This window comes from Hippichthys cyanospilos, chromosome 11, assembly GCF_059441005.1.
Source record: "Hippichthys cyanospilos isolate Australia breed blue-spotted pipefish chromosome 11, RoL_Hcya_1.0, whole genome shotgun sequence".
Classification (NCBI taxonomy): Eukaryota; Metazoa; Chordata; class Actinopteri; order Syngnathiformes; family Syngnathidae; genus Hippichthys; species Hippichthys cyanospilos.
The window spans coordinates 9,778,147-9,802,407 of record NC_142379.1 but is presented as its reverse complement, the minus strand read 5'-3'; the positions used below and the strand labels follow the sequence as shown (position 1 = coordinate 9,802,407).

Below are 24,261 nucleotides of genomic sequence, written 5' to 3'. Positions count from 1 at the left end.
TTTTTTTAATGGCAGCATACTAAAATAACTATTAATTCACACTTCTGTCAATTCCTCTTTCATTCTAAAAGCATCTTAGAAACTATTATGTTTTTTGTTGTTGTTTTTTTTAAATGCTCCATTATATGTCCTTTGTTGATTGAGCAGTAAGGGTAAATTATGAAGATATGTTTTCAATCTTTTGCGAAAATGATTTTTGACAGGAAAAGAACATAACATTGTACCTATTAATCAGCTCATTCAATTTAAAAAAAATATATAATGAATAAAATAGCATTAGTCTCCTCCCAATGCATTTTAATAGGTGTGAATTATATGGGGATGTTCACTGTTCACGTGCTGGCAAGGTTCCGATTCCCTGCAAATAATAGAACCCGAAAGTAAGTACAGTGGGCCCCCGGGTTACGAACTTAATCCGTTCAGCGGCTACGCTCGTATCTCGAACTGTTCGTATAACGGGCAATCCAAACCCATGTTAATTCGTGAATGCGTGCAACGCGCGCAAAAGCCTTAGGTATAAACATCATGACTATACACATATATTGAGATTGAGTGACATAATCTACTGTACAGTTGCATTAATTAGCAAATACAAAGGAAAAATGACTTTTAGCTTTGGAATGACGTGACTTGAGCTGGGTGGAAGCATAGGGGAAAAGAGACCAACGCTCAAAGTCTATACGGCGAAGCAGATATGCTATTGGTCTTACAATGTCACAGTGACTCTTTCAGTCAAGGTGTAAGTCACAGAGATGCTAAAACATCATCCTCTTACTTCTTCCTTTATCACTACAAGTAATTTTAGAAGCTATGTCTAACAGATAAAGTTTGCAAAGTCTTCACAACATTCCTCCCTTCCGTTTTTCACTCATTTTCTCTCCTTCCTTCCATCCTGTGCCATCAAGCTAGATAAAGGCGTTCGGCCAATAGCATATCGGTATTTCTGTGACTGACGTGTGACGCTGGCCAATAGCATCTCCGTGAGTGAGACCGGGTGACCTTACTCGACCAATAGCATATTGGCATCTCCGTGACTGACTGATAATTATTCGCACTTTTTTTTTAAACGGTTGGAATGTATTGACAATTAATTAAAAAAAACACATTTAAACCAATGACAATTCTTTGTCCTGCAATCGGCACATTTAATTTCATGTCAGCTGTTTTTCCCTTTAGCTGTACAAACACTACACTTAAATGGTAATATATTTAGACACCGTGAGTGAGACAGTCACTGTGACGTTGTAAGACCAATAGCGTTCATACTATTGCCACATGTATGTACTGATGATTTAGATGACGCATCTGCTGATTTTGTTGACGCAGTAAAGCAGAAACAAATTTACAGATTCAACTGCCGGCATGTCGGATTGCTCGTAAGGCATGTCGGATTGCCGGATTGCGCGAATTGTTCGTAAATCAGGGTGTTCGTAAGCCGGGGGCCGACTGTATACTGATTTAAAAAAAAAAAAAAAAAAAAGGTTAACAGAATGAAGTTATAAGGACATTAACTGTTGTCATATGTCTGTGTTACTGGCAGTTTAATGGATTTAGTATGTATTTTATAATGTGTGTCTTTTTTTTAGATAGACTGTGGCTTTAGACTGTGTAAAGTAGTGACATTCAGGTCAATTCTTTGCACAACATCCTTGCATTACTTACCTCATCACTGCTTGTAAAATTCTCTTATTTTGAATGAGACGTCCGGTGAATGACCTCATGAACAATTTTCATGTTATATTTAAGTACATATGTATGTATGTATGTATGTATGTATATATGAGTTTATGTGCACAAAATAATGACACCGGTATTACTGGTATAAAACGGCTGTGTATGGCTAGAGTACATAAAGGCAAAAAGTTAAAATAATGTGCAAATATCGGTCTTTTGGCTGATTATTTTTGGCCAATGTTTGAAGGGCCTTAATCAGCCGTCATTTGGGCTGCTATGCCCGAGCTATGATTCTGCAGAATAAGTGGATATGGAGGATAATGAACTTCAGCTGTATGACACTGGCATAGATAAGATCAACGAAGACACATAATTTGTTGTGAATAAATAAGAATTTCCACACCAATTTAAAACAATTTGATAATTTCCCACAGCACATTAGTGGTTGGGAATCACCGCTCCACTAAGTGGCTTATGAAATGTCCATAAATGATGAAATGGCTGCTGTATAAATAGTAAACTAACTTTGTTTGAAATAATTGTTGTTTTCCTACCTGTGGAAAAGGATCAGCAGAGGCAAGCAGCACATTCTCGGGTTTGAGATCGCAGTGGACAATGTTCTTAAAGTGCAGGTGTCGCAGAGCTGCAAGAATCTACACACACATGCACAGCATGTAAATTGGGTTAAAAGAGGCCACAAGGAGCACACTTTGTAATGCAATTGCATTTCAAATGCCTGACACGTTGAGAGGAAAACCACCAGCGACACGCAGACAAGTACCCGTACACAAATATAGAGGCGCAAATCCCCTCTGTGCCGGCGTCCATGCAAACCTGAGTGATGAGAAATTTGGTGAGCCTCTCAGGCAATCGGCCTTTTTCACTGGAGAGGATCATCTCGAGCATGTCGCCGTGGAGCTTCTCCATGACAACAAAAACCTTCTCCGGGGTCTCGAACATACACTCCAGATTTACGATGCCCAAGTGGCGCAAACTCTGAAAGTGAGTTTCCAAGTATGTTAGTGATTTAGAAGGCACAAGGCAATGATAGGGTTGAGATTTAAATGCCACTGAAGAAGGATGATGTCAGTCTTGACAAAGAGGTCAGATAAGTGACTAAAATCAAGGGATAGTTAATGATTGTTGAGCTCCGGGGGTTGAAAGTTGTTAAACGCATTATAAACAACTTTGTATTGGACGATGTCGGTCTTTGCTGCCCTCATCTGGTTCGAAAATACATTGCACGCTGAACTCGACTAAACACTTCGTTGTAACATACATGATCATAGACCCGTGTGTCACTTTACTTATCAAGCTCTTGTGACGACAGAAAATGTATTTTTATTCCCAGAACTGATATGTTTGAGAATCAAATAAGTTCTCTACCATGGCAAGCGAACCATTCTTATGGCATTAGAATTTAATACAATTAATTGGTACAAATGTATATAGACATTGTTTAAATAGTTATTTTAGAAATCAAACAGCATTGACTGAAAAATGTTCTTTTCATATTTTGTAGCAAAGTCCCTCCTAATAACAAATGACCTGGCACATCAATCTAACACGGCCTTTGGGCACAAACTTTGCCAAACCCAGGAGCATGCAATTCTAATGATGCCCTAGATGTGTCTCCATTTTTGTATTTATTTTTTTCAATCCAAAACATTACCCACAGAATAGTGGGACAGAAAAGTGACAAGAGCATCAATCAAACAGACGTTACCAGACATATTGCATTGTGCGCTTTGAAGCATGGCGGCTTGCATTTACCTGCAGAATGGCCACTTCGTTCCTCAGCTGGCTCTCCTGCTTAGTCGGGAAGCGCAGCTTATCGATAACTTTGACGGCCACATCCCTTCCGGTCTTGCGGTGCTTTCCTGATGGAGAAATTTGTCATTTAGAAATGTGCCTGCCCTCTGCTAACAAACAGAATAGGCAGGGAGTGTATTTGTTTTATTTAACACGATTGTCATCGATCTTTAAAATGAGCTTATGAAAACTCGTGTTAAGCCGTACCTCCATACACAATTCCGAATTGCCCAGAACCCAGAACTTCATCCGCAAATATCTGGTACACTGTACCAATGTCCTGCAGGAAAACACATTAAAATAATGCATGTTATTGTTCATTATATCACAATTCTTTTTTTCCCCCAAAACTATAAAATGAAAATGTAGACCAAAAAAAAAAAACACTTACCACATTCTCTTGGATTTGACTGTTAGATACAGAAATGCTAATGGAGGCTTGTCCTAAAGAGGAAATGTGCATGTTATGTATTGCAAATACTGAAAAAGCTCTTTGAGTAATGCCTATATACTAAAATACAGGGTGTCCCAAAAGTCACTATGTATTGTATAGTAGGGCTGGGTGATATGGCCCAAAAATAACATTAGTTCACTCATTCTAGGTCACAGGTGTCAAACTCAAGGCCCGGGGGCCAACCCCTGCCCACCACATCATTTTATGTGGCCCGCGAAATACTAATTATGACTTCACGTTTCTGACCGAAACACTATATTTGCAAGTTGCCTTCAACTTCTACACTATTCTGCCACTTTTGCGAATGTTTTAATCTTGAATTTTCAAAATGAGAATTAATGAAGTTATTCAGATTTATTGCCCAGCCCTAATGTGATTTTAGGACCCCTTACATTACTGAATATATAGGAAGTCTATATATTTGTCCATAAATCTTGTCTTTGCAAAACTGTCCCAGCGGGGGTGTGACTCACTGTGAGTGGTGTTACCCTCCGCCGGCGGGGCATCCTGGAAAATGACGGGCATGAGGGCCTGACGAATGGCGCTCTCCCACGCCTTGGCCACCTCGCGCCCAATGCCGCTGTTGGGTGCCACTTGGCTAGGCGACGGGGGTGACTGTGGGAGGGCATGCTGGGGTGATAGGGATGGAAGGGTGTTGGGGTCCTCCCCCACAAAGTAGCACATGGTGCCCGTGATGATCTCGAAGCAATGCGGGTTTGTACCGGAGGGTACCAAGGTAAAGTTGCCGGCAGGCCGCACCTCCAGGATTTCCGATAGAGGGATCTCCTACGAGAGAGATGGATCCAGAATGAGACAAGATGGTGGTTTACTTGAATGAGGACAGTCTCCAATGCAATGAAACTTACCTTGTAGTATTTGTTTGACGTGTTGTTCTGGAAAAGGATGATGCACTTACAGTCCAGACGCCAGTAGTGTCTCTTTCTCTGTTGGGATAGCGTACGAGGTACATATAAGGGATCTGGATGTTTTGAGAGATGCCATCCAAGAAGAGAAGAAGGATGGCCAGGTGATAGGAAAGCTAAAAGGCGAAGGAATTAAACGACAAAAAGAAATAAGAAAAAAAAGACAAAGATGGCAAAGCATGTGTTAGTGGTGTAGCAAGAAAGGAAAAATATATATCAGTAAAACTTGAATTGGAATTGCAGTGCAAATCTCTGCTGAGGTTGAACAAATGTAAAGCAGATCAGCACCAAATCTTAGACATTCACTACTACCGTATAGGTTTTTGTTTTTGAGATGCATAAAAAATATAGTACAGTAAAGGGTTTTGCATTGAAATTGACAATATATTCAATATTCCTTCAATAAAAAAGGAAAATCTCAATTAAGTTTTCATCTGCTTATGAGGCTAATTCAGTATGGAAACTGTCATCTTTTGTTTTAAATGGACTCCAAGTCTCACTATGGAATGAGAAAAAATGCTTCATTTTTTTTCCGTAAATTAAAGATGCTTTTGAAAAATCTGCAGGGCTCAGACATTCATAATGATGAGCTATACTAATGAAGATCCAAACAAAATTGCAAACTTTCTTTGAGAACCAAACCAAGCATGTCTGAATTTTGATGCACAATACACTAGAAAACATTGAAAATACCATATTCCAAAATGTTTTACTTGGTATTAATCCAATCTTTTATTTGAATCCCTGTCTTCACTATTTCACACCATTTTGTTGATATTGGTGATGTGTTCTTTTTTCCTCCATAATCCTGGGTAAACCTTGGCAGAGGTATAAGCACCAGCAAGGCTGACAAGTAACAGGACAGGTCGGGTCAAAAAGAAAACTCAAAAAATGAAACGATTTAGTAAAGATAAAGGTACCAATGTGTCCTTATTGCTGTAGTGAACCATCCATCCCTCCTTGATAGCTGTGCTGGATCGACGGGTTGTTTGCCTCACTGACTGGACCACCCTCATGAGTGGAATATAAACACTGGGAAGAAGGATAGAATGCAGGTGTTATTAGGAATATAAAGTTAGTCTCTATGTGTTTTATGTTCTGTTTGAATACCTCTGGTCTGCACTGACACCATCCTGATTGCTCTCAGGGGAAAAGGAACCCGGAATGCTGCACGCCTCATCCGAGTCATCCATGGATGATCTGTCTGAAGCATCGTAGTCACTGGTGTAGTCCATGGGCACCTCCGGGTCGGCGCTGGGACTCAACATATCTAGGAGGAATAAAAGAGGTAACCAGGGTTGAATGCATTTTTTTTTAAAGTATTATTATTATTTTATTTCACAGGTTATGTGTTGGCTGCTTTTTACTTGGCTGCCTACCAATCACCACACGAGCATGCAGACTTACCACTGTTACTTCTGTTTTCTGAGAAAATAAAGAGATTAGTGGAATTAAGTTTCAGTACAGTTTGGTTATGTTGGTTATTCATTTGTGCAAGCATGCGATTGTTTGATTAAAGTCAAGCATGGTTAGTGTTCTAGCACTGCGGGGACTCTATCTGCATGTTCACCTACCTCCGATGGTTTCGCCGAGACAGTCGTTTGGAACTTTGTATGCACAGCGTTTATGGCAGTTGAACTTGCAGTCTAAGAATAATACATGAAAAAATTGATTAAGGTCATAATGATATGAAAGCAGGTATCAAATATTTTAGAATTGATTATTCTAACGGTTATTTAGATTTAAAAAAAAAAAAAATCATTCAGTATTTTTAAATAACAAGAGCATGCATGTCAAGTAGAGGTATTGTTGTCCACTTGGGGGGAACAAATTATATACAACATTTGTTTTTTTTGCACACCTTTACACTGGAGGCCCTGCCTGAAAATTCCACGAAGAAGCCTCTTGCAGTACTGGCACACTGTCGGACGTGTGTACGAGTGGATGGCAAAAGTGTGCGGCACCTTCACCTTGCTCATTAGGATCTTGTCTAAATGTACCGGCCGGCCCGTGTAAAAGCGCCGGGCCTCACTTGGTGTCCGGGGCTAAAATAGAAACAGAGGGGGAAAGAGATTGAGAGTATTTGCGTTTGTTTTTTTTTCTCTTAACACAGACACTCAACTGCTTTGGGGTTTATATTTATCTATTTATCTAAAAAGGATGGATGGAATATAGATTTATTTTATCATAGATTTATATTTTCTAAATTGGAGGTCAACTAGCGTCTTGGAACAGATCTTTGAAATGCTACTGTACTTTGAAACTCCAAGCATGTCAGTGGGTGTTCTGTGAAGTGATATTAGTACCATTTGCGTGTGTGAGCGGACGAGGCCAGAATCCTCGGTACAGGTAGATGTGGTCCCAACAGACTCGCTGGTGGAGAGCCGAAGAGACTGGCTGCTGTTGACGGAGGTGGTGGACAAGCGTCTCTTCCGAGCTCGACAATTGTTGGGAATGCTAAATGCACAGCGCTTGTGGTAGTTCAGCCCACACCCTGCAGAGGGCACCACGGAACAAGGAACGGAGCAATGGAGCGTGAGCAACTGACATGTTCAGATTTTTTTTTTTTTTTTTTTTTAGTGTTCTCACCATCACACTTGAGCCCTTGTCTGACCAGTCCAAACAACATCTCTCCACAGTGATCGCAAAAGGCCGGGGCCCGATAGGAGTGCACATTCAGAGCATGGGGCCGAATCTGGAAATCTTCTGATGTGGCTGCGGCTAAAAGAAAAATAATCAACTTACAGGTAAAGTCAAACCAGGTTACATGTTTCGATTTGTTTTCCCAATGCTTACCAGAAAGCACCACCTCTACCAGATCGCCCTCCTGAATGTCACCCGCTGTTTTAACCAGTTGCAGGATGTTACTTGTTGATGTGTCGTGCTTAAACAGTAAAATCTTATCGTAGATACCATAGAAGCCACACTCTGGGAACTGTAACAAACAAAAAGAGAACACACGTCACAAATTGCTTCAGGTTATGAGGAAGAAAAACATGTTTCCCCCTTTTTTTTTTTTTGCTTTTTTAAAAATCAATGATGTGTACCGCTGTGAATTATTTTTAAGACAAGTAAACCCCAACAAGCATAACACATTTTTAAGTGACATAACAGAGTTCTTTGCCATCAGTGTTTGATTTATTAAACTTTCAAACTGCATTTTTATTGTGCATTTGTATGGTGATGTAGGTGTATTTTATACTGCAACTCCAGAAGATAACTTAGCTCGTGTAACATCATGTTCTATTTCGGGCTCTTCTGCGGAAAATTGTGTAGCTAATAGCAATGTTGATCAGTATAATCCTTGACAAAATAAAATCATAAACATGTTGTGCAAAAGAGTCAGTATAGCACTCTTTAACAAGGATAAATATGATAAATATGCAGTCAATATATGTTTAGGGGGACTGGAGACTAGTTGTAATTTACAATAAATAAAATGGACTGGAGTCCATGAGTTGCTTCATGTTGCAATTAATTGGCTCCTAATTTGAAAAAAACTTGTTTTATGTTGCATTAAACACAAGCATTCAAGTAGATTTGCTAATACCCGCAGAGACCCTGTTAAAATACTCATGTATTGTTTTAAGTGTCTTTTCATACCATCGTTTGAAAACCAGTGAGGTTGAGCTTTCCTCAAACATTTTTTTTTTGTTTACCAATTTCTAATTAAAGGATTATTACAGGAGGTTTCATTTGATATGTACTGTAATACACTATGGAAACTGTCCAAATGCATCCATTATCTCTCATTCACTGTCACTGACGGCTATAGAAGTTAAAGATCCATTTTTTACTAGTGCATAAACGCAATCTTATACACTTTTCCAGACCTTTAATATTTCAGACTACTCAGTATAACTGGCTCTATAATATTCCATCCAAGATGATGCATGTGGGGCAAAAACAGGAATGTTGTTGTTTTTCCTGTCGGAGTCAAAGTTGACCATATGGTCAAAAAGTAGCAACGTACAGGAAGCATAACACTGGTCTACGCCTTGAAAGGCCACAATGATAAACACACACGCCTTCTCTCCATTTACCAAGGCACATAGCGTCCTTTAGAACAGCACCACCCATCGTTTTCGCATAAAACTGCACTCATGCACTGATATAGACACACAGACACACACCGTCGCCGCCTTATTTTGCAAACAGGCACTCTACAGAACCACAACTGATATTCAGGCACGTCTTGTACTGTTCTAGTGCCAAACTACATAGAGAGGGCACCACACCCCAATGGTGGCTACAGCTCTCAACCACAGACTGCTACCAAACGTGCAATCATACAAATGGCGTTTTCAATAAACAGGTTCAGGAGCTACCCATGAAATCCGTCGCGAAAGATGCTAAGGGACAAGAAGGACAATACAAAATGTGGCAGTGTTGATATTGCTTTGTCATTCTTGAATTGTAGCAGAATCTATTTGTACATGAAAATGGCAGCTAATGAATAGAGTACCGGGTATATTGTTTGACAAGATAAAATTAAACTTTTGTTGAATTGCAGATGAGGAATTATAATAGATTGGTGTACATGCATATCATTTCTTACTAAAAGACTGTAACCCAAAGCAAATCCATCACATTTAAGAATGAAAACTATGTTCTCTTGAACCAATGTGATGATCATCCCAAGTAAGAGAAGTAGCACGGTTATCAAATTTAGGAACATTGAGTGATTTGAGTGGCTTGACAAAATTGAAAATATGCAGTATAATGAGGATCAAGTGATTCCATAAAGTATTTGTCACACACTTAAAGGTTGCGACTGGACAGTGATGACAAAAATAGTACTGAGAACTGGCTGTAAACAATTCATCTAAATTTCTGCAACCTTTGCAAAATCCCGATTTTATGATTTAGCTAAATTTTAAATCTTTGATGACGAATAATTGAACTTATTGGATTTATAGCTCTGTCCTACGACGGATTGAAGCTCACCCGTGACCCCGAAAGGAGACGCGGTAGAAAATGAATGATGACTTATTTAATATTAACATCGGTTCACTGTATAGCCGTTGGTCATGGTGATGTCAGCTGCAGTAAAACACTCGACAATATAAAGATAAATTAGACATGTCAAGATTGGCAGGGACTGTGCAAAGTTTCTCTGTATCTGCATTATTTCTGACCACAGCTGGCATAAGATGTGTAACACGGTCTAGTAAAAACACTTTCCCCCCACACAGCCAGGCTCCAAAAGACAGACACAAAGACACCAAATAATGCAAAAACGACATGCATCAGGACCTGGCATTGACACGACCAAGAGCATCTACTGAAATGTGTAATTATAATCACCCACAGGCCTCAAAACAGCAAAGACGCCCCACTTTTCCAAGACCTACAGAAAACCATTCGGCTCCCTAAATCCTTTTTTTTTCCTTTTTTTAAACCCGCGCTCCCGCTATTCATGCCCAAAATGCAAGCGAGAGTAAGTCGGCCTTGTCCCATCCAGGACATCCAAAACATACACAGCGTGCTAACCACAATGGCAGCAGTCATGTTTTAGCGGCCCACAGGTCTTTGGTGTTTGTCTGTGGAGAATATTACAGTCTCCTCTGAGAAAATGACTGCTTTCTTTTCTTTTTCTGACAGCTACCATCTAGAGAGAGTGATGGGAAATGTACTTTTGACTGAGTCATCATGGGGGAAAGGGATGTTGTTTGTATTGCAATTACTGTGTATGAGCAGCCAGCGCTAGTGTGTACATTGTAAGGTGAGAGGTTAGACAGCAAACAGGCTGTATAATCCTAATGCATGTACAGAACATGGTGTCATGTAGAGCTCTTGCTCTGGAGACGGGACTGTGTCTCCAACCTGGATTTGGGTTACCAGGGATCAGGTTTCCTCACTATACCTGCAGTTCTTCGGACCAATAAGGCCATTATGCCTGAAATGAATTATGAACAAGGCCTTCTTTACCTCCACCTCCCTAATGTTTCCCCTTCATCAAAATCACCTCCCCTTTTCTTTGGATCCTTTCAAGCAATCCCTAATCTTCTTTTGCTTTTTCATTGGACTATCTACTAGCTGTGCATATGTACGCACTGAAAAGAAATAAGGGCAGGAAAGTTAGGCGACACTGAAAGTGGAAAAAGCTCTTAACAAAGAGGCGGGTTAGGCGCTTTGATAAGTTAGCCAAGCACTTCAAATCTTGTAACATAATGTCACGTTCAAGATGGCCAGTGATGGCTATCGTCACTAATGACTTGACTGACCTACTTTTGTTCATTTGGACATGGTGTTCTAATGAGGACAAACTGGACTTCAGAACTTGAAGACTTTTTGGAATTAATCTATGAAGATATGAACTTCCTGAAATCTCGTGTACTCCCCCAGTACATTGAGTCTCAGTTAAAATTGTGGAATGACCTTAGTATCTCTTTTTACTGTATTTTTCAACTGTACTTGTGCACAGTTGTGCTTATGAATACATACCCTTAAGGTACTTGAACACAACTGTATGAAATTTCTAATTGAATAAAACTCAAACAAACTGGAGGTTGACCTGAAAATTTGATTCCATCACTAGCATCCCTTGTCCTTGGATAAAAACATATACAGGTTCAATCAAAGTCCAAGATCTAGAGAAACCAACATGGTCAAAATGTGCTGTCCAGACTATCCAAGAGCAACAGCATTCTAACCGCAATCGCGAAAGTTACGCCATAGAAAACCACAACTTTGCTACTCATCTAAAGGGAATATTATAGTTGTGTGACAACTGGACAAAATTACTATCATGTTTCATCAAATCCCTTAATTTTAAATACATTGCACAGCATTATTTAGAGTTACATTTAAAGTCATTTTACACTCTGCAAATAATTTGACTACTGTACATGTAGAGGTAATTTGAATGGCCATCCATTTATCATAATTTGGCTCCAAATCAAACTGTACAGCTTTAAAGATAAACACTTCCTGCTTGTCTAAATTTAATAAAAACAAAAGATTGCATTGGTTCTTGCTTGATTTAAGGGCCTCATCCCTTTTCAAAGTATTTTTGAAATTTTGTAGCGTACTGTTTGAATCCAAGCAGAGACTTTTTCAAAGTGAAATTTTAAGTCTAAACGGAGTAAAATTTACACTTGAAAGAGAAAACTTAGTAGGGGTGTTCTGATTCGATATTGGATATTGGTCTGATTCCAGCCAAGATTGTGTTGGTCTACTTTCAAAGTCTCCATTATCTTCATTTTTATTCAGGAAGTCTATTCCAGACTTCTCTCTAGCTCTTCTCCCCGAGAAATGGGTCATATCTTTTCATACCGGCAATTGCTGACTATGGTTCTTTGTTTCATCACTTGATCAAGTCTTTTCTAACATTTCATATAAAAAAAATAAATAACAGTACATATCATTCCTCCTGATATTGTATAGGCCCATGTACTCTAAGCTGCAATATCAGTAGCATGCAGGAAAAGGAAAAAAAAATGTATCGGGACACCCTAGACTCAAATCTACTCAAAGTAGTGGATTAAATGTCTATCGAAACCAAACAACCAGCAATGAAAATTCAAAGTTACAGTCATGAGTGACCTTGAGGTTCCATGTTTACATTCTATAGTCAGAAGTACACTTTTGAGCAATGCACTGAACCCCCAAAGCTGCACAGCCTTGGCATTGTTTGCTAAGTCCCCTCACGCTAACTTTCCACTCAGCTCAAACATGTATGGGAAAAAGGCATGGGTGTGGGAAGTGGATTCCATGTTTGTAATACATATAAAACGGCAAACATAAATTCAACTTCCCTTTATGACAGGGATACACTATCTGAAAGGGGGGAGGGGGGGGGGGGGGGGAATCGGTCACTCAGTGCCTTAGCCAATAACGTCATCAAGTGCAAACAGCTTTGTCCAGGTAGCCATTATTAAAAACACACAAACGCATGCTCAAAAACAAAACAAGCAATATATTTCTGTGTACAATGCACACACAAAACGTACTTTCTCATTGGATGATGTCACGGAAATCGCATTTAAGTTTGATGTCATAGAGTGTGGTTCTTAGGAGAGAAAGGTTAGCTGCAAATTATACTTCCTGTCACTTGCACACATCTAATTTCACACCAAGCGTGACCATTGACCTCAAACTTGTAGTCATATGATGCAGGTCACAGACATCGTGTGGAAGTGACTCATTCTATTTCCCCCAAAACTGTAAAAGCCAATCCGGAAGTTGGTGATTGTGAAAAGGCATCATTCCTGCATCATGTCTCGCTTGAAGCCATGATCATTATAGAAACAACAGGTTAGGTTGTTTTTACAATGTATTGTGAACAAGAAGCTGTTGTATCCTGCTGAGGAAGCCGTGTGCTTCTGCTTTTCATCCTCCCCATCACTTCCCCCTCCCGCAGCTCAATGTGAGCCGCTGTCAAGCCGCACAAACACAGGAGACGTGCACACAATATCAGATGAAGGCAGCTTCACCGCCAGATGTGCGACCGCACGTTACAGAAAAGTAGTGTGTCATCCACAGCAACAATGTACAAAGCAAGGTTTTGTGAACGCAAACGTAATAGGGCCAAGATCACAGTGAAATGAATTTAGTGTTTTAATCAGAATCACACTGTCATGAAGATTTGGCAAAATAATAAAACTCAGAGAAGTGGCCAAATGCAGACCTGTTGTGACAAAAAGACTTGCATTTATTTGATTCTTTTTTTTTAGCATATGTTAGCACATATGTATACACAGTGAAATCTTGACCACAATTTGGAGGAAACATACATCTGTCGTTATACAAAATCTCAAGTGTATGAAACGCCATCATAGTATTACTAAGCAAAATTGCAGTTTTCCTCACTATGACATATGGAAGGAATTTTGCTTTTTCGTTGGCTCTAGTGCTTTCTGGGGTCAAAAAGTTATTTTAAATTAAAGACAAGACCCTGCCTCAATAAGTGGTGTGAAGAGAAAACACCAAGCACGATTCATCAAATTCAAAGTGATAGGACACCAAATACATCCTCCTTATGATCAAAGTTGGTATTGTCCGGTTTATATTAGTTAATTGTGAATATGTGATACTAGTCCATGGCACAACAATATTGAAAAGGCTATACAGTGTTGAAAAATATCAACGTCATCGAATATTGAAGTTAAACTCCACTTTCATCACGTAACTGACTGCAAAAAATCTTTAGTCGTTCAACCCGCACCTCTTATAACGAGGAGTCAGACCAAACAGTGTAACAAATATAAATGACTTTCAATGGCATGAAAAAAAATGTTTTACAATGAGAGAAGTGTTTGAGTTGTGGTTCACAGTCAGATAACCTGATACTAAACTTCTTGATGCATGCAAAGCATTCACAGGTTGCAGTAGATAAGAGTTACATGACAGTGAGGTAAAGGTGAGATGTTGCAGGGCAACAACAAGGATGGACCTGTATTTGGAAACAGCTGCGTATCCCAGAGACGCTGTAATACTGCAAAATGTGTTGGCTGAAACTCAACAACAAACACTTTTTGGCCCTACATGGTGCTACAAGTTGATGTGCTTCTGCAGCAGAGGTGACTACGGCAACGGAACACTGATCCAAGTCAGTTTATAGGCAAGAGGAAACACTGCATCTCTTCAAATGAGACACAATGTTTAAACACGCGTGTCTGTGGATCCAATCAAAACTGCTTACAGCTACCACGCGGGATCAAATTGAGCCAAGACGATGGCCGCTTCCTTAATTGTCAGGCTAAACTTCCCTCACTAGCATGTCAGGCACAGGACTCGGTGGAAGAAGAGCCCCACCTTTATGGAAGTCATCAGTTGTGTAATGAGACGTTACCATAGTAACATGCACGTGAAGACGTCAAAGACCTGCCCTCATTAGATCCTCACGGCAACCTGGTGCAACGCAGGAATGTTTTTTATTCCTTCCAGCAATGGAACAAACCCGGCTTGCTATTTTTAGGCCCGATGAGGTCACACGATGACGTTGATATGGAGCAGACAACGTAAATACTCGTCATTCCTCTAATGGTGTTCCTCCCACTGTCCTCGATTAGAGTATTTACACTGAACTAGGGTGGGATTAAGAACACAAAGTGAATGCATGATATGCTGGCTTTCCAAAACATGAACTCACAAACAAGATTGACATATTTATTGCATAAAGGTTGATGACATCAGAGCCCCATTGGGATTGGTGGACTAAAAGGGAATGTGGGTAAACAAACAAATGAAAAGTGTGTGTGTTCAAGGGCCATTGAATAAATCCACTCCTGTGACATCGCAGATGTCAATCACTGCCTGTCATCTATGCAATTTGCTTGGATGATGAAAGACAAAACCATTTTTATTACTTTAGTCAAGATAGATAGCAGAGAGAATGACATCAAAGCTTAATTCAAAACATGTGGTGAGACTAAATGAAAGCAACAGTGTTTGTTTTGTTTCTGTTTCATTATGTTTAAACAAAGGTTTTGCAAAGTGCACTCACTCTAACAGATTTCAAAACTCAATTTGTATTTGTTGTATGTACACATGTATGCCCACGTGTAGATTGTATAATTAAGTTGCAATTTATTCCATAATTAATCAGTCAAATTGATTGATTATCATTGTTGATAATCAATGATTTAAAAATCTAAAACTGTCCAAATCCTCAGAGCCCCAGTCTTTTAACAGTATGTATTCTCTATATCGTCCTCTATAAAAGCAAATGAGCACAGTATTAAATGGAAAAAAAAAACCCTTCTGCTTTTACTTTGAAAGACAATTACTGTATCAATATTTTTGTTTATTTTGGGAAGCCATTGACTCAAATAATAAATTTAACAAATCATGTCAAATGTACGTATATCTTTTGTTTTCTGCATTGTAAATGTGAAAAAAGCTTTTTTGTAAAAAGGCGAGTTAAAATTCATCAGATAAATTAAACGGATTAAATATTCAAAAGATAATCATTAAAATAATCATTACAGGAAACCCTAGATGATAGGGATTGTTTGTTTTTATTTCCACTATTTATCTTATTTATGGTAACTATTACTGTATTGGGAAAATAAAATATTACAAATGCCTCACATTTTGACATCGCATAGATACAGTATATCACTGAAAAAAAAAAAAACCTCACACTGGAAAAATGTTCATGTGCTTGCAATGTGCAGATCTGCGATCCTGTCTGAAGTTCACTCAAAAGCATGGCCCTCATTAGAATTGGTATGCATGCACTCTTTTTCCACTCAAAGATGCCAGAGCGTCCAAAACAACAAATGGCCTGAGATGTCCTTCGAGTTACAGAAGTATGCGTTTGTTCTTTGGGAGCATGCTGAGCCAAACAGAGATAACATCTCAAGCCTTGGAAATTCCAGTGTGATGCCCACATTGTTCTCCTTTTATGACTCTTACCGTCTTAACTTTAATTTGGATGACGATTACTTGTGCAAGCTAGAAATTTTTTCACGTAGGCGTTCACAGTATTAATTCTGCAAATGAGATTAAATCTTCTGTTTGGGCATGTCATGATACAATATCTATGACATCTTTCTGCGGAGAATCTGGGGTTTTTTGAACCATTGATAAAAAAAAAAAAAAAAAAAAAATCTCAGCACCACCATTTAGGAAAAGACACATATAAAATGTCAGGACTCATGAGTGTCCATGTATTTTGAATTGAAAAAAGAATATTGACCGGTGGAATACTGCTTTCTTGTCTGATTTTTTTTTAAGCATATAGTACAAGTGTACGGATTATAAAATGGAGATGAGACCCAAAAACGTACATTGAGTGCACCATTTTGACATGAATTAATTGGAAATCTAAAAATTTGACACACCACAAAAGCCATTATAGATGTGAGGCAATTTTCAGGAAAATATTCCTTAAAACCTCCAAAATGATAGGCATGAAGCCTGAATGTCACAAATTATGCCCTTGGGATTCATATTTCAAAATTAAACAAAAAAAAAAAGAGTTCCATTCTTTATAGTTGTCATGTGTGTGTGTTTGCTCTGTGCCTAGGCAGTGTTCGATTGTGCCACGAGGGGGCGGGGTCACCAGCCTTGCGCACCTGTTCCCCAGTACCCATCAGGGTCTTTTTAAGGCTGGTCGCTACAGGAGAGCGACGCTGGGTTATTCCTAGTTGTATTTTTGCTCGCTTTATGTTTTTTGTTGTTACTTTGTTCCTAGTCGTTCTCCTGTAGCCTCCGCCCCCTCGTTGCCTTACTCCTCAGTTGAACTGATCCCTCCTAGACGTTCTCGTCTCTCCCTTATTTCGTACTTTGTGACTTTTGTCTGTACTTTCCCGTTCCCTTTTTGGACACCCTTTTTTCCACGCCAGACGTGCACTTTTTGTTGTAATAAACTCTTTGAACCCAACCCCTCGGTTGTCGGTCACATCCTGTTCGGGCTCGGGGTCCCCCGTGATAATAGTAATAATTTTTTATGATGACATTTTGACCCAGAATAGATTAAATACTGCATATTTCTATAATTACAGAACAGTACTGATGGGAATTCCAATACACCTGCCATGCATGTTTTTGTCATGTGGGAGGAATCCGGAGTGCCTTGCGAGAACCCACATGGGCTTTGGGAGAACATGCAAACTCCATAGAGGAAGAGCTGGTATTGAACTCGGGTCCCTTAACAGTGAGGTGGGCATGCTAACTACTGCTCCATCAAGCCACCCTAATATTTAACATATTTATTTATAATTTATGTTGCACTCTGCAACATCTAAGTACATTAAGTACTAATATACACGACACATCTTTCCACAACTACAGTATGTGTTATGTGCTATAAATTGTTACCGCTCATAAAGGTAAAAAGTTACAATAATCTGCAAATATTTCTCTTTTGGCTCATCATTTTTGGCCAAGGTTTGAAGGGCCATAATTGGCCAATTTAATTGGCTGGCTGTTGAATCGGATGGGCCCTATTCATATTTGTTGACTATATTGTATTTAGGAAGAGAGTTGATGATGTTTGTGACTGGCTAAAATGTCCTACACGGACTCTGAATGTGATTTTCACTAGTGGCGAGGAAAAACATGATGCAATTATTGTGTGTCCTACTTTCACTTCAAGAATTGTTTGTTAGCCACACCCAAATTCTGGCACACCTTTAAAGGTTGCTTGAGGATCGGTTTCATGGTGAGCTTAAGGTCGAGTTGTGATGGTAATGATGGTTCATGTGTATGATACAAAAAAAAAAAAAAAACGACTGGCTATGTGTGCATAAGCACGCACATAAAGCCTTTCATTGAGCTTGAAGCAGCAAGGAGGATGGGAACGGTAATGCGAGAGGTGCGACCAAGCAGGATAGAAGGACTGAAGGATAAAGAAGATACGCAATGCTGTTTTAGCATTTGGCTTGGTTCTATGTCGGTAAGGTGATAGGAACCTTGGATTGAGCTGAGAAATTCATGAAAAGTCATAGACAGATTGAAAATCCATTTTACGCTCAAGGGTCATTTGTCCATGCATATAAAAGTGGGTATATGTTTTAATGGGTCATAAACAAAGGTGGCATGTGCAGCGACAATGGTGTTTCACGGGGCAAGCAGTACATTTGATCATTGTGCGTGACTGCGAATGAATGACAGTAGGACAATGCAGTCATTGTTGTCAAACAGCTAGCCTCTGAACACGGCATCAGGAAAAGTCCCAGGATGGAAACACCCTGCATGTAATTGGGCACCGAAGATAATCGCATAATGGTTTAAACACAAAGAAAACAAATCCCGGGCTGTTAATTGTAACTCTTCAGAAATTCATAAAGTTATTATCAACAGAAGCCACACATAAACTAGTTACAGATGTTTGCACATTCTGTGATACACTCATACACACAGCAAACACTAAGCTGCATGCTGAGGGGCATAATAGACGCACATAGTTCAAGTATGAGTCATCTCGTCGCCTTTCATGCACGCTTCATCTCCTCTATGTAAGCTGTTGTTTCTTACCCTGTGGTGTGGCTTTGGATCCTAATTGGAAGAAAACAAGAGTGGCAATGTTTTGGGCCATGGATGAAACCTCATAGAGCTAACAACCATTTACATGAATCACCATTACCACAACAGGAATAGAAATCACTGTCTTCTTTAACTTGGATCAATATCCCGTGTGCTATATTAAAAAGGTTTACAAAAACATCTTATGTATTTGTTGCTTTGAGAAACACTCAGTTTTCGTCTTCTGATAAAGGCACAAAAATAGATGCAACAAAAAAGTTCTCCTAGTGTTTCCCAGATTGTTTTGTCGACCACTGATTGCATTTGGTTAGTATTCTTCATACAAAATATTGCTCTTTTTTGTTAAAATTGGAAATTGGAAAAAAAGCGCAACCCCCCACCCCTGCTCAGAACAGGCTTTGGAATGCAGACCAGTCTGTGAAGGTGAATGGCCCTTGAGACTGCATGAATGACAAAATCCTGCCATGTTTAGCTATGTTTTAACAATGGTCCAATTTCATGAACTTTTCCATTTCTTATTGAGAAAGCCAAAGAGGAAGTAACAGGTAAAATTACTCTCATTAATTATTGTCATTTGTCAATTGAGCAAAACCTATAATTAGAAGGGTGGAGAAACCTTTGATTATTAAGTTCCTGATAATGGAGGAAGCAAAAGGGAAAAAAAATACACACACACACACACACACACATATATAATATATATATATATAATATATATATATATATATATATATATATATATATATATATATATATATATATATATATACTATATATATATATACACACACACACACACACACACACATAATGCTGTGTGTGTGAAGAAAGTTCTGGGTGGGGCGCAAAATTGGTTATTTGGCTTCATCATCCCACACTCACAGCAGGACTCTTCTGCACATCTATACAATCAAGAGATGTGTCAACCTCCAGCCTCAAAGTAACAATCCAGGAAACTAAGAATGAAAATCTCTTCATGGATCATGTCATCTGACCTTCTCAACTTCTGTGGCATATCCTTGCTCTTGGTCTCCAGGCAGCGCAATGTGCTTTGAATAATCAAATGTGCTAGTGCTGACTAAACCTCCCCTGCAGAACGCTACAAATACCAACAGAACAAAGGGCAACGGTCAATGGTGGGATGCTACTCCGCTAATATGCAAATCAAATGGGATAACCACACTCACGTACAATATGTAAAATACTGTAGATACCTCAAATCCACAGAGACATTTTATAGTGAGTATGAACTGATGCCACAGCAGGTCAATAAAGACCAGCTTTGCGAAGCACTAGACTAAATGTTCAAGTAAAACATTTTTTTTTATGATTCAACACATAACCTGGATTAGATTTAATAAAATGAAATCCCAAATTGCACCTCTAATTATGTTTTTCACTACTAATAGACAAAGTTGCCAATTCCGTCAGAAAGTGTGCACTGAAGCCCCTGGTGCTGCTGATACTGCATCATCGGTAGGTAAATGGGTACTCAACTATAAAGTGCTTTTAGGGCTTTATAAGGTGGGAAAGCGCTATCAAAATGAAGTACCATTAACTCACTAATTAGACCATTACGAAGCATGTTGCAGGAATTAGTTAGAGCACCACGCATCTTTCTTTTCAACGGACTGATACCATCTTAGTTTTTTTTTTCTTTTTAGAAAAAAAAGAACAAAATTAAAAGACGACTGAACATTAATTCAATTTTATTTGATTTGATTTGTCATTTTAAAAACAGATGATTCAAAAAATAGCTAAATCGTAAAATGGAGGTTAAGCACAGGTGACAGAATGCTGGATGGGTGGTTTAACATGGGTTTATAATAATTACTAGTTATTTAATTGTGGCATATAATTGAGGTATGTACCAGCTATGAATGTGAAGTTTACATTAAAACCGATTTAAAATAAGTCCACATTATTGTTGTCGGAACATTTTGCACATGATTTTTGCCCAACTCATTCAATCCAAAAGACATATTTAACCATTTTTGCAGAGTTCAGATATGCAATGTTTACAGTATTTTCATTTTCAAATGTTAGTGTAAAGGAGTGTATAAAATGAAAAGTATGTGTGGTTTATTACTTTTTTACAATTGCCTCTGTACACCTTTAAAAATGTTTTTATTCAGTGAGTTTAATAGCAGAGTACACTAAGTGCTGACACAAATCCATAAGACTTTGGCTAGCTGTGTAAACAGGAAGCACTGATGGACAAAAGCATCTAAGGACACTTTGAAGCATCAGGATAAAATTCCCATGACAAACTCAGTGGATCTAATTATCACTGGATAGCAGACTGAATGCATAACTCTAACCTAAATTGTCATGCTCTTCCATGACCTCACCATGTGTTTGTGTGGATTACACGTGCAAAAGAGTGAGGTAAACAGGAGGTGGTGTGTGTGATCCCAATCCTGAGGCCAAACAGCTTCTCAAGGGAGGGGGATAAAACACACTGGCCTTCTGAAACGGAGGTGGAAACAATGGCCAGGGCTGGGGCTCTTAGTCACAGCTGCTTTCATGTGTGTGTGTGTGTGTGTGTATGTTTGTACTCTTAAACCGCTACCACCAATTAAACGTGTATGACCTCCAATCAGCATGCATTAAGACAGGCTGAACAGAAATGAATGGAAAGAGACACACTGGAAGGTAAACTCAGCTATAGAAGAGCCGAAACAGAACTTGTTTGTTACCTTCACTATATAACATGACAATATGTGCATAACTACGCCCACAGGCATTTCTAGATGCACTAGGAGGCCCTCCCCCAAAACAGGACAATTGATCATTTAATTTTCCTACTTAGATCAATAAATCGCCCACACCAGCATCTACCTTAAAGTATACAAGTACAGAGCCCCGTTGGGAGATTAACAAATCCTGATGTGTCATTTCAGTCTCGCTATGGTTTCTAGTTGTGTCATATGGAAACAGACCAATAGGAAGAGTCCACTTGGTGAAAGCCCCAAGTTTTATATAGGGTCTAGCAAAGGATGTTAAACCAAGAAGCAAAGCTGAAGACAGTGAAACAGTGATGGTTCACTTTTTTGAATCATGAAAAAAGAATATATGCTGTATAGAGTTCAAAAATTTGTAAGAAAAATGTGTTAAAAAAAAGATTCTGACCTCAGGTTTTCGCCACATTTTCAATGTACAAAGGCGAAATTCAAAATTTCACCATACGGTCACATTCTATTGGCTCGTACCATATGGTCCATTGTGTCACCGGGACCCCTACTAGAAAAAACTCGAGGTTTCCTGTCACATTGTTTTTGCGATGTCGAGTAGTGATGTCATCAATAGGGGCCAGTGTAAACTGTACAGTCTTCTGAGCCTCTTTCAATTGCTCACCTGTGATTAGACATTGGGATTTTGAAATGCTGTAGAAGTGAAGAAGAGTGTAATCGAAGCAGTCCATTATCGGAGTTGTGTTCAAGATGACCTCCGGAAAACCTTTGAGTGAGAGGAGGGCAAGAAAGAGGATGCAGAGCATGAAAGGTGACCAGGCATAAGGATAAGGGAGGAGTGGACAAGGAGAGGAAGTGTGTGATCTAAAGAGGAGGAGGAAAAGCGGGGGAGTAGGAAGTATTTCCTCTCAATGGTGACGCCAAAGTGGAGGGGGCACTGCTTTGGGGTCCTAATGATGAGAATGAAAAGTGAAATTTAAGAAGCTGGGGGGCAAAGAAAAGAACTTAGGTTGTGCATCTCTCTAATAAAAGCTGTTTCAATACACCTCTCGTGGTGGTGTGTATCTCTCCACAAAAGACGAGTCAATAGAGTTTCTAAAACGTGGGGTGCAATGGTGCAGAAATTTAATGAGGGTTCAAATGAAGTGGAACGATCTGATTATGTTCGATTTGATGACTTTCTTGTAGTCATTTTACAGACATTTAAATGAACTTCAACGTCATATAAATGTGCCATTTCCTCTTAAGCTAATAGGTCGTTTGCATTCAAAAATATTTCCTTTGATATTTTTCAAAAAGGAAGTATTCTAACACTTTTTAAAACAAAAAATGATTTTCCGGTTCAGACCAGGTGCGCCTCTAGTATCTTGACATATGGGCTGAAAAAAAATGAAGGCTGTATATTTTGAAGAAGAACGATTAGATTCTTTTCAACACTAGGATTGTGAAAGGATTCAATATGATATAATTAGTTTGAGAAGTAAATTTTTCATTTCATTTGACAATGTCATTGAATGTACGGTGTAGTGTATATTGTTATAGAGTTATAGTTTGATGCAAACATCTTTTTTCAAATGTTTAGTTGCTACACCCTAAAAAAGCAAAATCGGGGCCTGTCCAACACAAAAGCTGCAGCACGTTTTCATGGAAATACTCACTGGGATTCCAAGCGACAGCAAAAGTTACAATAATGACAGGAAAGTGGGCATTTGCTTTTGGGGTCATATTTGGAAAGTGAAGATTAGTGTTGGAAACCAGCGTACGCCTTGAGACGGGAAGTGAATGGAAAAGCGTGCCAATGGAATAGTATACTAGTCTGCGAATAAACCGAGTCAGTGACTCACGCTTTCTGGGATGGGAGTGATGACCGTGGGCGATGGCGGGGGAGCAGGGGTGTGCATTGCACCACACAAGCCCTCAAAAAACACACCAATGTAGGCATTCATGCATGCATATGGACACTCGGGCACTCTAGCTCATGTGGCGCCCGGGGCGGGACAAACCATCTATTGTCCGCGTCCCTCACCTAAGCCCTTCTCCGCTAGCAGAGCTAGAGTTTGTATTTAGGGGATTTTAGCATTTCTTACCGAGTGTGGGTGTGCGGCTCATGTGGTTAGACTTGAAAATAAACAGCCTGAGGGTCTTTTTCTTTTTTGTTTCTAATCATTCCCAATCCAAAATAATCTCCGTGCACCACGTTCAGCAAAATGGTCATTTTCTTTTGACTGCATACGGCCAAGCAGCCGTTAAAGCAGAAGCTAAACTCAGTTTGGACTAAGGTATCGATAACATCTGCTTGCTATTAAGAGTTCCCCCATAGTATTAGGGAAATAATAAATACCAGAAGTAGCTTCACATCTCTGACTTATTTTCGGAGAAGAGAGAAAAGAGGGAAACACCAGCACTATAAAATTTCATAATTAAAGGGCAAGGAATCACATTTGCTAACCTAAGGAAAAAGTCAAATAAATACAATCATTCATGATTATATTTATTTGACTTATTTCACAACTGTAAAGCAGATGCACTAACCATCTGCATTACAGTTAAGAGGCTGAGGGTTCAAATGTCTGGCTTTTCTCTAGGTAGTTTGCATGTTCTCCCGATGCTTGTGCGGGTTTTCAATGAGTCCCATTTCGCACGGTCTCCCGCAGTGCTGTGTGCACACAGCACAGAACATCATGCGGGGCTACTTAGGCAACTAAGCCCGACATGTGGTGTACATTCAATAAATCAAACACAATGATCATTTCTAAAATATTTAGGG

The 24,261-nt window shown here is 39.3% G+C and overlaps 1 protein-coding gene across 2 annotated transcripts in view; it reads right to left on the bottom strand.

Moving 5' to 3' along the window:
• Positions 1-24,261, bottom strand: part of prkd2 (protein kinase D2) — a 30,947-nt gene that overhangs the window by 3,017 nt on the left and 3,669 nt on the right. Inside the window, exons 3-17 of one of the 2 annotated variants that reach the window (XM_088426777.1) lie at positions 7,660-7,798; positions 7,453-7,584; positions 7,170-7,357; positions 6,725-6,908; positions 6,438-6,509; positions 6,271-6,288; positions 5,974-6,133; positions 5,784-5,895; positions 4,807-4,884; positions 4,414-4,726; positions 3,878-3,930; positions 3,694-3,766; positions 3,448-3,554; positions 2,509-2,670; positions 2,229-2,327 (exon numbers count right to left, since the gene is read on the bottom strand). In XM_088426777.1, the coding sequence (XP_088282903.1) occupies positions 2,229-2,327; positions 2,509-2,670; positions 3,448-3,554; positions 3,694-3,766; positions 3,878-3,930; positions 4,414-4,726; positions 4,807-4,884; positions 5,784-5,895; positions 5,974-6,133; positions 6,271-6,288; positions 6,438-6,509; positions 6,725-6,908; positions 7,170-7,357; positions 7,453-7,584; positions 7,660-7,798 (1,890 nt within the window). The remainder of the gene's footprint in view (positions 1-2,228; positions 2,328-2,508; positions 2,671-3,447; positions 3,555-3,693; positions 3,767-3,877; positions 3,931-4,413; positions 4,727-4,806; positions 4,885-5,783; positions 5,896-5,973; positions 6,134-6,270; positions 6,289-6,437; positions 6,510-6,724; positions 6,909-7,169; positions 7,358-7,452; positions 7,585-7,659; positions 7,799-24,261) is intronic. The other variant, XM_088426778.1, reaches the window with a different exon arrangement.